This window comes from Sinohyriopsis cumingii, chromosome 12 (assembly GCF_028554795.1).
Source record: "Sinohyriopsis cumingii isolate HCF-2022 chromosome 12, ASM2855479v2, whole genome shotgun sequence".
In the NCBI taxonomy this organism is placed as follows: domain Eukaryota; kingdom Metazoa; phylum Mollusca; class Bivalvia; order Unionida; family Unionidae; genus Sinohyriopsis; species Sinohyriopsis cumingii.
In genome coordinates, this window is record NC_142972.1 from 31,640,290 (window position 1) to 31,653,881 (window position 13,592).

Below are 13,592 nucleotides of genomic sequence, written 5' to 3' on the forward strand. Positions count from 1 at the left end.
GTGGCACATTATCTACCCCATAAGGCCAGAACTACCCTGTGGTAAGTGTGGCACATTATCTACCCCATAAGGCCAGAATTACCCTGTGGCAAGTGTGGCACATTATCTACCCCTCAAGGTCAGTATTACTTTGTGATGCATGTCTCAGAGTGGCAAAAGCACGTAATGCTATAATATAACTATGGGAGAGAGAATTATGCCACAGATTTATTTTATATATTTGTCAGCATTGAACGCTCCTATTTATTAACTAACAAAAATATATCAATATATTGACATGAGCAAATACACAGATTCAACAATATACCAGGATGCATTCATTGACAAACAATAAAATATCAATATATTGACATGATAAAATACACAGACTCGGCAACATACCAGGATGTATTTATTAACAAGAATCAAATGCATTTTATGTTTCAACACAATAGTTAATTCATATAAACTTTAAGATTCCAATTCATTTGTACATCATCAATTATTTCTTGACGTTTTAAAACAGTCATATCATCACAAAAATCATGGAACCAAATTTATATCAAAAAATATTTATATAATCATTAATGCTCATTCTATTATAAAATATAATTACAAATTCGCTGAAACAGTTACAAAAAATGTACTAAATCATTGAATAAAATGTAATTAATTATTATAAAATTCAGGTTGACCATGAAACCATCCTGCCATGTATAATTAAAGATTATTTGTGATCTCTCTATAAACATAATGCATAATACAAGGAAACTGTATCACATGTCAAATCGGTACAAATAGAATGTTTTTATTAAAAAAAAGCAATAATAATAATAATAATAATAATAATAATAATAATTTATGGTAGGCCTTTCAGTTAATAGTTTCTCTTTAGGCTTTTATATGTACAGTGTTGATCATACTCGAACATGTGAATGTTTGATGCTGATAGGTAAAGGATATGCAGAACAAACGTTATGCATCTTCTAATTAAAAACTTTGCTTTTTGAATTAATTAACTCAGAAGTCAGTCGATACATGTTCCTCTAGAATGTTTTCATTTTCTCTTGAACTGTTCCGGAACTGATTTTGAGTAAACGTTTATAACTCAGACCTCATAGAAAATAATGTGCGGTTAGAACGAATCAATATTCTTCTGGATGAAGGGCACCTGCATTTCATTTGAAATGATAATTTTGGCTAGAATGACTTAGATAGGAACCAAACTGCTTAGAGTCAGAGTATAGATCTGTCGTTACCTTTGTTAGTCAGCCATGTTACATTCTTCTGTACACTGAAGCTAAAAAATCTAACTGAGCACTAAATTTCTACCAGACTCCAGGATGACGTTTTATTTATTTTTGATACCTCTATTCAGAATAGAAATAAAATGTATATGATTCAAAAGTATATTGATATCCCTAGGTATAAAAAAATTAAAAAAATGTATGACATTTTTTCTAATTTGGAGTAGAGCCTGATTTCAAGTAATTTTTTGTGTATCACAAGCTTGAAAAGGTTGAAGATCAGTGTCGGATAAATCTGCCCCCCCCAACCCGAGACTAATACTGATGCATGTTTTGGGTCCCATATCACCTGATAATTTAATTGTGCAATTATACAGACAGATTTGTCACAGCCTCTCTGTCTACACTTGAATTACAGTTGGCTGAAGGATCTTTTTGACGATGCATATGCTATTTCTAGATCAAATCCTATTTTTGAATATTTGTATGTCAACGTAGAATCACATAACCATGCCTCCTGTTATCATTCGTGTTTCATGACTACATTCAGCTGTTCCAGCAGATCCATTCAGTTGTTTTAGTCATGTGACTCAATTCGAGTGTCCGTGGAGTTGTCATGTGACTGTCACTTCCACTTACGAAACAAACATGGATGTATCATGGGTACAATATTTTACAAATGACCCACTATTGTCGATGCATCGTCCAGGTCATTTAATACGCGATTAAAAAAAGATAACGAAAATTAAAATGACAGATAATACTTGCAAGGTTGTAAAGTATCGTCGAAAGCATACTTCAACCAGCAGTAGTTTAAGAGCCGCAAGAAAAACTTGTGTCTAAATGTGCACTGATGTGAACAAACGAGTCCGGACAATTGCACAATTTAATGAATAGGCAATACCCGACCTAAACAGACCATCAGTATCGGTACATCTCTACAGCTGACTAATCAATTCTACATTAAGAATGCCTATCCATTAAGAACAAAATGAACAGCCCTTATTAGACTCTTAATATACTTGTCCCTTTATAAATGATATTTGCTTAAAGTGTACAGAGGAAATAGTTATAACTTAAAAGACTATCCCGATTACATGTAAACGATACTTTGCCTTTGGATGAGTTGACAACTGTGACCTTTAAGATGCAAGACGTTATTTTAATCCTTTTCAATTGACTGCTATTGAAATCTCTGGTGGATGAATTGGATGAGTTCATTAAAGATGTAACTATAGATTACAAAGATTATTTTTAATTGTTTTGGTTTTTCAAAAAGAAAAACATTTCTTATTATTTATGACAAGACAGTGAGATCGTTCAATGACCGGTCCATTATTAACATAGCTATTCAAAATAGAGACTGCCATGTCCAATGTAAACAGGTTTTCCTACATTTTTGTTACCACGGAGAACTTAGTTATCCAGGATTATGGTGTACAACTATATATGGTTACAAACTTTGACTAGAACTGCACGGATTACCTGGCCAAATTAAATTCCAAATGACATCGTTGTGGGAAAGTAGGTAGATATAATATTTTCCATGCTGTAGCAACAATGTATAAGACAACAATTTCTTGAATTTAAACCTGATGAAAAATGCATACTGAGGGAATGATAACCACAAATATAAATCTATTACTCTATTTTTTGATCATTTACTAAAAATACAAACGTTAAAAGTATATATTCTAAGTTCTTTTTATATTGAGTTAAGTGTAAGATAATCAAGGTTATATACTTATATATGAAATAGGTAAGTATTGGATTTAACGGCACATCAGCACAGTTCTTGCTATATAGAACAGAGTAAGTTTAGATTGAGTAAAAAATAAATATTAACGCAAATATGCATAAAATACTTAAAATGTAACGTCATATGTTTGAAACAAGTCGCACTATTTAAAAACGTCAAGGACCTCCCCATCTGTCATTATTGTATGCATCATCGGGAAAAATATTTGCCCTTAATAGATGTATGCTACAATACGAAAATAACCAAACAGGTATTTACTGAAAATTAAGGTAAATGGCACTAGCGAAATATTACAGAATCCTCATGCTGATTGAAAAGTTCCTGTATGACACTTTTGTTATAACTGTGTCGAAAAAAGGGTGTATTTGGAACAAACTCATGGCACGATGGGAGTCTCTTATAAATCTTGAACGTATGTGTATTTTTATTTGACTTTATTGTTTTCTTGTACATAAGTGTTAACTATGTTAACTATGTTATTCAATCTGCATTCCAGAGTTCATTTTTCATTGTTTAATTGTTTTTAAAAATGAAGCCACCCTTACATTCGGATGTTCAATATCCGACAGTTCTAGGTCTTCTGTATGGTTTTGAAACTTCTGTATTATTTATTGCTTTAATTCCGATTTAATTCCTTTTAGCATATTAATAATTAAGGTTAAAAGTAAGAATTTTGTCTACTTTTCATGTGCCTACAATTTTGTCAACTTTTGTTTTGCCTACAATTTGAATATTTTATCTTTATGAAACTTATATCGGCAAATTTGTTATGAAGCTCCTGGACTGGACGATGTACAAACTGTTAGAGGTCATGAAAATGACCGTTACAGTATGCCAGATTAGTCGCATAAAAAACATAACCTATACCAAGGAACATACCCTTAAACATACAAAAAGTGAAAATTACTGTCTTATTTTTATTGTAGTCTCAAATATTATGAAAACAATGCTTAAAAATGCATAATTTATGTTTCTTTGGTCATTAAACAATTACACAAATGTTGAAAAAATAGCGTCTAAGTTCCTCTCTAATTCGATAAATTGTAGAATTAACATAGTTAATATACATATACATACGACACGTATCATTTTTCATTTACGTAAGGGTTAGAACGGTACATAGCATAATATTTGTTATAATTGTGATTGAAAGATTATTAGATTTTATTTAACTTCCATTTATGGTGTCATATAAATGCTATCGTCAAATAAAAATCAAATCAGATCAAACAGACTAAATTTAATATCAAAATTAACTACAATCAGAAAAGTATATTTTGCTTCAAATAACGACAGTTAATATTGACTGCAAACATGGATAATGCGTACATAGATAAAAAGCATAGTATGGAAACTAAGTATACATGAACATTATTCCATCAAGTGAAATACGTATTACTTTCAGGCGTGCAGTGCCATGAAGAAAACACCGTACATTTTTATCCCACGAGATGAGATAGCTTATTTATCTAGAACTACCAACAGTTCCTTTTATTCTATGCTCAAAGGTATGGGCTGGATCAGCTGTACCATATATAACTGATACATGTCACTAAATGTCCTCATGACCATATGTCCTACGTCCTATGACCGATTGACCTATGATCGGTAATTCTAGAACCGACATTTTGTTGGGATTTCAAGCGAAGGAGATAAAGGTGCTGCTACCTTATTGGTTCCTAAAGTCCAATAGGATCCAATGAATTAGCAGCAGACTGAATAGTGTAGGTGGCCACATACACCTGTTGTTTCAGCAACTCCCAGCTGTTGGCATTATTGTGCTGAATTTCAAACATGGTGTCCACAATTCCTGGAAAACTGTTGTCTTTGTAGCTGTCAAACTTGCTAGGGGCAAACATCACGTGCCTTGAGGGGTAAAAAAATCATGATAATTTGACAGTATTATTATTTTGATAACATAGGCCGTTAAACTCAACAAATAATGTGCACGATCATTTTATTAGTGTTGGTGTATCTATCTCATTATGAAACGTGCCAAAGATTTGATTACATAAGAATACAATCCGATTATCATCAAAGTCAGACCAGAGATATGGCATCCAGAGTAGAAACAAGGAAACCCAATAAATATTGCCTCATTATCATCTGTTTTTGTCTCTTATAATTTTTTCCAAGTTCAAGAAACATTGGAGCAAGGTCATATCAAGCATTCAGCCTGCAGAGTGATAGCTATCATATCTAGCTAATATCCTTATATCTACGATTTACACGGGCTATATCATAAGCTCACTTGCTCTTATGGCAAGGTGGGCTGAAAATGGTTAGAATAACAAATATTTTTCAAGTACATCAAGGTAATTTCAAGTAAAAATATACATATGAGCTAGCAGCAAGAGCTATTAATAAAATGCAGGTAAAACCTGCATGCCATTTATCACCCAAAAATTCTTGAATTTAGTTTGGTTCATCTACAGCACAATAACTTTTCAATTACTAATTTTATTGATATGATTATCTCAGAGTTTGGGCTGTTGAACATGTGCTGACCGTCACGTGAACAAAGCATGATTAAAAATATAAGATCTCTTTGAAAGTGCCATAAATAGTCGTAATTAAAGCTTGGAACATATGGTTGTAAGATTTGTACCTACTTGTATATTGGTCTTCCTGGCAGTCCCTCTGGATCTAAAAAGGCCCTCTCTAATTGCATCATTTTATCGTTTAGCATCCTTACAGCCAGGGGACTGGAATGGAAAATCTGGTCATTCAGTGCTTTTCTAAGTCTGGTCTTAAAACGTATATGGCAACAAAATCGATAAAACCTTTACTAGTAATATAGAATGTTATTTATTTTTATAGGATCGATTACTCTTTATGTAATAAATATAAGCATAACTGATCATAGTCTACAATTTGATCAAACTAATGCGTAATTAGTGCTACGGATAGCAATAAAAATGGTGAGTGAACAATGCAGTGTATCACAATGTTTAATGTAATGAATTTGACACTGAAAATTTCACGTTATTCCAAGCGATTCCAAAAACCAATAGAAGTTGTATAGACAAACTCGCAATCTATGAGAAAATAGCAGCATCTGACAGGCAAAGGTACACTTAGAATTTTGCTAAGATCTATGCAAGACTCAATGCTCCTTATTGCCATGTTGATTAATTATATATGTTTTGATACGGCAAAAATTCTGTCAGTAATCGCTCCATGTTTGCAAATGAAACTGGCTTGAAGTCAATAGTCACATTTGTATCTCAGAACCAAGAGTATATGCCATTATATGGAAACCTATAAACCATAATTTGGAAAATTGAGATTCTCGAAAGCAGAACTCCTCACAGCAGGGAACGTCGAGTAGATAAATTAAGTGTACTACAATGACACAATTAAACAGCATTAGATCTTGAAAAAATATTTATTGGGATAGACGGGACTACTTTAAGGTATGTAATACGTACCTGCCACTAATCTATTGGTGACCTTTTACGGGATGCAAGTCTGCATTTCAAATCATAACATTCTTTACTCCAATTAAAATGAAATAACATATAACACTAGAACAGGCGGAACAAAGTGCCAGTCTGATTCTTTCATCCTTATATGCCCAAATCTCTGCTTCTTTTAGTTTGACAAAAGGTAATCTTCAGACACCAGATCGGGGGTGGTAGAAGGGAATATTTGCAATAGCATCATCACCACCCAACCATAAAAACACCATTTAACACCAGTAGTACACATCTACAACTTCTGCATTGCTGCATTTATCAGTTTGGGGAAGGCTGATGACATCAGAAATGTGATATCAAGATACTGTACCTTCCAGTACAGGGGGTTGGTTTCTACAGTTATCTTAATCTGGTAGAGGTTTTGGCCACTTTGTGCCGCTAATAAGGAACCCAACAAAAATAATTGCTTTTACTTTTGTGCGCTGAAAATCAAGGGGAATGTAGAAGGTGTTGTGAGACTGCTAAAAGAGGCTGTCACAACATCCTCCAACGAAGAGTGATTGGCTGGGCCCCAGAAGCAGCAATTCTCACGAAGGAAAGGTCTCTCATACTCTCAGGGGTACTGCTGAGCACTTTTTATAGCAATGACAATCTACCTGGATGCCAAAATATTAGCAGAGCATTTAATAGATGTATAGAGATGCTTACGACCCTTTCGCCGCCGATTAAAAGCCGATAAAAAGAACCATATGCTTTACTTGGTTATTGAAGTCTGTCTTCCTTAACCCCTACACAGATCCGGCTAAAGCTGGGGATCTTAATAGGGAGCTACTGAAGGGGGTCCGGTTCTTGGTCAGAAATCCAGTTTGGCAAAGAAGAGAAAATGGATAATGACTAATATTGAACCATGAAAAACCCGTTTCTATAAACAAGACATCCCCCTCCAACCTTCTCTTTGCATACATCAAGTAAAGCAGGAAAACAGACTTATGCTAACGTTCTGTAAACGAACCGTCACTAAATTTTTCATAACCGTGTTTCTAACCATGAACACAAAGAACACGATCGATTCCATCAAGATATTAGTGTGCGGGGTACCGGAAACTGAAGCTCAAAATATTTGATGAGAACCGAGAGATGAGCTTCAAACCCAATGGCGTGACCTCTAGAGACCTTGGGCGTATTGGACAGAGCTGCTATATAACCCTTTATGATGGAAACCAAACACTCCTTCTCTTCGAAAAGAAATGGATCAAGTCTGCCAGAGCGCTTAAGAAGGAGGTAAGACACAATCACCGCATCTTCTACTGCATCAACTATAGAAGATTCTATATTTGCATTGCAGACACTGGGAATATAAAGGCCTCTTCATCTAGAGTTGGAAATCGTGCTGAAAAACCAATATGTGGCCGATTTGTCAGTAGCGTTGAGCCAGACGTAAAGGTGGATACTGTTTGGGTTGCTGTGGAGGCCATACATGCGCTATCAGGTTGAGCCAGTTGGTGCAGGACTTGACTTTACGGATCACATGCGGATGTATTCTGAAAGGTAGGAAGGTGTAAATGGACAGATGATCCCACCTTAGTCTGAAAGCATCCACTGTCTAGGCCATCAGATCTAGGACTGGGGGACATAAAATGAGAACTTGTGTTTCAGTCCCAACGTAAGCAAGTCCAACAACGGCCGCTTTCACAGGTAGGAAGGCCACTTCGCTACCTTCTGACGATTATACCATTCCGAAGAGACCTACCAGGACCTTGTGGACAGACTGTCTGCCAAAATATTCATATTACCAATAATGTTGCATACTTATAGCATGACTTAATGCTTCTCAACGTAGGAGGTTCCAAACTTCAAAGCATGTACAATTCCTTGCCGCCTGAGATATCCTGATACTGATATGTTTTCTGAGGAAGTCATCACACAGTCATTAAAGATAAGGTTAACCCATTCCTTTTGGGCTAGAAACACTGCCTGTATGTTGAAGTTCTATATATACAGGATCGATTTTACCTGGGACTGCGATTTATGAAGAACTATTTCTCTTAGTTCCAAGTGTGCATCGAGAAAAAAGTGGATATCTGGGATCGGCATTGGGAAACCACTCGGATCATGGTCCCAATTTTGCTACCAACTCATGTGATGGTTATATTTGGCTCCCATATGAATTCTAACATATAAGGGATCTTCGTGCGGTCACAATTTCACTAGAAGCAGCAAGGCACAAGGACACCATTGGGGGATAACGTTAGCCGCTAAGTTCAATGTCACAATGAGTTAAAATCGGAACAAAAACGATATGATTGCCAGTACAGCCGTTACAAGAGACACGACCAAGTCCATCCAGTCCCGAGGAACACGGAATCTACCGGTGTGGACATTTATTCTCACATAATCAGAGTCATGAGGAGACATGAGATCCAAATTATGAAGGTTTCGAACAAATCCAGAAACGGGTATCTTAGGAGCAACAAAGTGTTGAAAATTAACTATCGGGTCTCTTAGGAGCAACAACGTGTTGTACATTAACTATTCTCCAAATGCTGGATAACAGTCTCTGTGTGACTTGTTACCACCTCTTTCACACTGATAAAAGTTCGAGAGTAGGCAAGTCCGAATGGAACACCTGGAAATTGAAATACTTCCTCGCCCAGGCAAAATAAGGGCTATTGTTGTGGGGAGGGAATACGGTAACAAGAATATGTGTTTCTTTAAGATCGACGCAGACCGGCCAGCCAAAGCAGTATTCACATTCTTGAAGTGTTCTTCGCGGCGAAGCTTGTTTAAGGCGGACAGGTCTATTACACCTGGCAGTTTATTGTCTTCTTCGCTGTGTCCTTCTGTAAAAGAGCGTTACCTCTTCTCCAAAGTATGATCATTTGGATTGATGAAATAAGATTAGGGCTCATGGCAACGGATTGTGTTCTTTAAAAATCGACGAACCTTCTTTTACGTAGATGAGTCCCACAAATCGTGCGTGAGTTTCGACCAGAGTTTTGAAATAGACAAATGGAAAAAACCATGGTAAGAGAGGTGTCCCGTCACATGGGCAGGCCAATCGTTCCTTAGAAAAGGTAGAGGAGTCCGAACAATTTATTTCTTGATATCTCTGACCTTCTCTTATTGAGAACGACAAGGGCGAAGCTCGTTTAAATTGATAATGCTTGGAAGAACACCGAGATTAATCAAAGAAACAGTTCGGATGAGATTGCTTTTAGGCTCATAATATTGTTCCATCTCAACATGTCCAGACCTTAGTAGATCCTTGCTAGTGGTGAAATGATTCGTCGATATATCGAAGCATCGATGCTTTAGAGGAAACGATGCACATATCGATCCAAGAGACAGAGACTCGGTACACAGAAATACTTACCGTATGCATCTTAGTTTAGTCTTCAGCAGTCATGAATAATTATTATTAGTTACCTTGTAATTCTGTACAATTAAAATCCATCTGAAAGAGCATTTGTAGTCACAGGCACTCATGTTTATTTTCAAAGACGAAAAGACTATTTGAGAATACCCAATCGCCGTCTACAAGTTGACATGGTGACGTGGTTTGTACTCTTCTCCTCCCCCCCCCCCCATTCATGGCCAGTCATCTTAACCCAGAAATATGTTCAGCATATACTATACATTCCAAACGTGTTCCACGTGTATATTGAAGTACTTTACTCATCCTTTAATAACCACTTTCACGCAAAGTATCTACTTTGAATTGTATCTTGACTCATTTGGGCGATTTGAAAGCTACGTTACCGGTGTGTTGCACGGTGTTGCACGGTGAAATATGTCACCTTGAATTCTCATTTGTGATTATAGCTTTTCCTGTCCAGGCTAAACTCTAACTACCAATCAGGAATCAATGTAGCTTGTTCTCTGCGTGACAAATAGGAAGTATTGGCAGAGCAAGAGAGAGGATTCACAGTTAAGTCATTAAATATGTAAAGTACTTAAGAGTAGATGCTGTCCGAGTGTGCCATTGTGCGAATCGTGGAACGTTTGTATGAATTCGCGTGCTTGGAGAACAGTGAAACTCGAGAACTCCCTGTCACATATATGTATAAATCCGTTTATTTATTAAATACATGCACTCGGGTTTCGTGTGTGTGTGTGTGTGTGTGTGTGTGTGTGTCTACAATGATTCCCGAGGATGATTTATGTATATTGTACAAATATTTCGAAATAGTAAGTTTGGTTCATCCTATACCGTACTTACGAAGTGCTTTCGATGGGAAGAACCGAATACTTTCAGCGCTCAGACGATTTATTGCGGCATCTTCTGAGTATCAATGCCACACCGTATGTCAAAATCTTTACATTACGGAACGTCTTGTCAGTGAGCTGTTTACTTTAAGGACTCGCACATCTTCAGCTGTAGAGGTATGTGAGTTATTAATTTTTTGTGTATAAGTTATAACTATTCTACGACCACGTTTATTTCTGTCTATTTTCTATGTAACTTCGACTTACGTAGTATCATGCAAACATTTTCTATTCTTGTTTGTGACTTATCAAGAGATTTATATTACCAATATATACAGTTGCATTTCTAAAACATGTTTGGTACCGTAGAATACTTGTTTGGCACGGTTAGGTTCACTGTTGAACTTGTGTATTGCTTTGTAATTATTGTGCCGATAATGTAATCTGTGTAGCTTGCCGTATATAACGGCATTACGTTTTATCGTATATGCCCGTGTCATGCATAGTACGCGGCGTTAGATGTATTTTCAGCTGACCAGAGTGATAGGAGTCGCATCTGTATAGCTGACTCGAGTGACCAGAGTGATCAGAGTTATCGGAGTGATCGGAGCCAACTTAGTACCAGCTGCAGAACTAACCATAGAAGCTGATCATATCAGCTGTGAAGCTGAACCATAAAAGCCGTAGAGTTGAGCAAAGAGTGTTGCTGGTCGAGTAGCATGTGATCGGGCGTTGCTGACCGAGATTGGCGGGCGCTGATTGCTTGATTGACCAACCTGGAATACTGACTGCTTGATTGACCAGTGTGACTGGTAGCTATGTGTGCTGGTGATGGAGTGTGTAACTCCATACATGTAATCTTTTAGCCGTGGGATAATCTTTGGGGTTTGTAACACCCAGTGTGTTTTTGTGACTGTAACGATATTTTTTACATCTTTCCCTTTGTTTTCATTATTTTCACTTTTTGAGTGAATAAATGTTTTGCTATATGAGTAAAATACCACAGTTTTACTATCTGGTAAAACACATCATTCTTTCGTTGTGAAATCACTGTGAATAATTCCCCCCCTTGCCTTTGTACTGTGTAAGGTGATTTATTTATATTTGCATTATTTAGTTCGTGCGGATTATGTTAATTGATCCAACATTTGGATATTATAAGCACGTATTAATCGTTATTCTTTTCTCATTCAAGTCATTCGTCATTAAACATTGTATTTGTATCAGCATCAAAAGTGTTCTGTTGTAAATCCGAAATCCCACGCGGTAATCTTGTTGCACTCAAATAATTGCTGATGATAGTGATGACGACAATAATTGTTAAAGCTACGAAGTGTATTAGATTATTGGAGCTGGGAAAGTGTTAATGGAGATACCAATGTGTGATTTTGATCCCGAAATGGTGCTAAATACGAGTTAGATGTACATGTTAGATGGACAAAAATAGAGGGCATGACCCTTTCAGTTGTATTTCGAAATTAAATGTACAAAGGGTAGAATACTAAGCCAAATTAAAATAGAGACAATTTTAAAGTATGATGCATTTTTTTTTTAAAATTAATCAATTTCGTCCTGCTCATCATATGCTACCAAAGCATATACATGTATCCTTATCAAAATTAAGATAAATTGAAATAAGGGTATAAAATGAAATTAATCAGTAAAGATATTTATTGTAATGACTCTGTCCGCACCAGCACTGATGGACTAAATACATCATTATGGAACAGAAAAGAAATTTGGCACAGTAGGCATTAAACTACAGATTTAACAGAGAAAATTTATGTTAGTGAAATATCCTATTTTGGAGCAGATGTATCCTAAATATAATAACTGCGATCTCTGGAAAATTGTGCATAACAGTCACAAACATCAGTTGCCCAACATATTCAATCTGACAAATCTAGCAATGCAGATGCCCCTTCAGAAAGAAGCAAACAACGATATTGATAGAAAGTGTGTGTGTGTGTGTGTGTGTGTGTGTGTGTGTGTGTGTGATTTGGATTTTTAACGTAGTTTTAACAATTTTCCAGTCATATCGCTACGATGTCTGCAGTGTGACAGTTTATAGTGATGTCTCGCACTGGGATGTCATGCCGCAGACATGTAGCATAACGTCCCACCCAGTCACATTATCCTGACATCATGCCGACCAGTCAGAACACTAACCTCTTAATGCTGAGCTTCAAGCGAGGCAGCTGTTAGTACCATTTTTGCAAGTCTTGTTATGACTCGACCGGGGATCGAACCCACGACCTTTCGCATCTGAGGCTGATGCTCTAACCACTAGGCCATTGGGTAGAAAATAAAGCAGCAGAGTATACTCAGAATTAATTAACAGATTAATGTTTATACAAGTGGAGGTGACATTGTCAAAGATGTTGATTTCAGTAGAGCTCCAAGAGAGTGAAACAGGAAGAAATGGCAGATATTGAAGTTTAATAAATATTTATCAATGGCTGTTTCTTCCTCTCCCTTCTTTTTTCTTTGATAAATTGGGCCCCCCTTTTGTTAAAATCCTGTCATGATCTCTCCTTAAATTGTACATGGGGAACACATTTGTAATTTCTCTTTTTTATGCAGAGATTTTTAACCAGTGAATGAAGACACTGGTGGAAAAAATGAAATCAGCATAGAATGAGCGACGGGGCTCTAATTTAACACCTTGTGTATGTAACTAAATTGCTGAATATGACTGGGTATAGTCAATAGTTTTCCTTCTTCACTAATAAATACAAGTACGTGTGGCTTCAGCATTTTTTTCGCATCTGCAGGAAGTAGAATGTGATGATTTGTGTCGGTATTCAACCTTCTTCCAGTGCTCGGATTTGTTCTAGATGAGATTTTCTTTTCACGAGGAAATTGCATTATTTCTTCTGTTTTGAAGATAACATTGTAATGTCTTCCAAGTGTACCTGAGACAAGGAATTGGTAATAAGATGTTTTCTAATAATTCATGTTGTACAAAACGAAGAGAGTCAA

The 13,592-nt window shown here is 36.3% G+C and overlaps 1 protein-coding gene across 3 annotated transcripts in view; it reads right to left on the reverse strand.

The window, feature by feature from the left end:
• Window positions 1–378: 378 nt before the first annotated feature.
• Window positions 379–13,592, reverse strand: part of LOC149786198 (N-acetylated-alpha-linked acidic dipeptidase 2-like) — a 100,211-nt gene continuing 86,997 nt past the window's right edge. For all 3 annotated transcript variants that reach the window (XM_089976555.1, XM_089976553.1, XM_089976554.1), the window contains exons 19-20: window positions 5,598–5,690; window positions 379–4,851 (exon numbers count right to left, since the gene is read on the reverse strand). In XM_089976555.1, coding sequence (XP_089832681.1) covers window positions 4,665–4,851; window positions 5,598–5,690 — 280 coding nt within the window. In that variant the 3' untranslated portion in view covers window positions 379–4,664. The remainder of the gene's footprint in view (window positions 4,852–5,597; window positions 5,691–13,592) is intronic.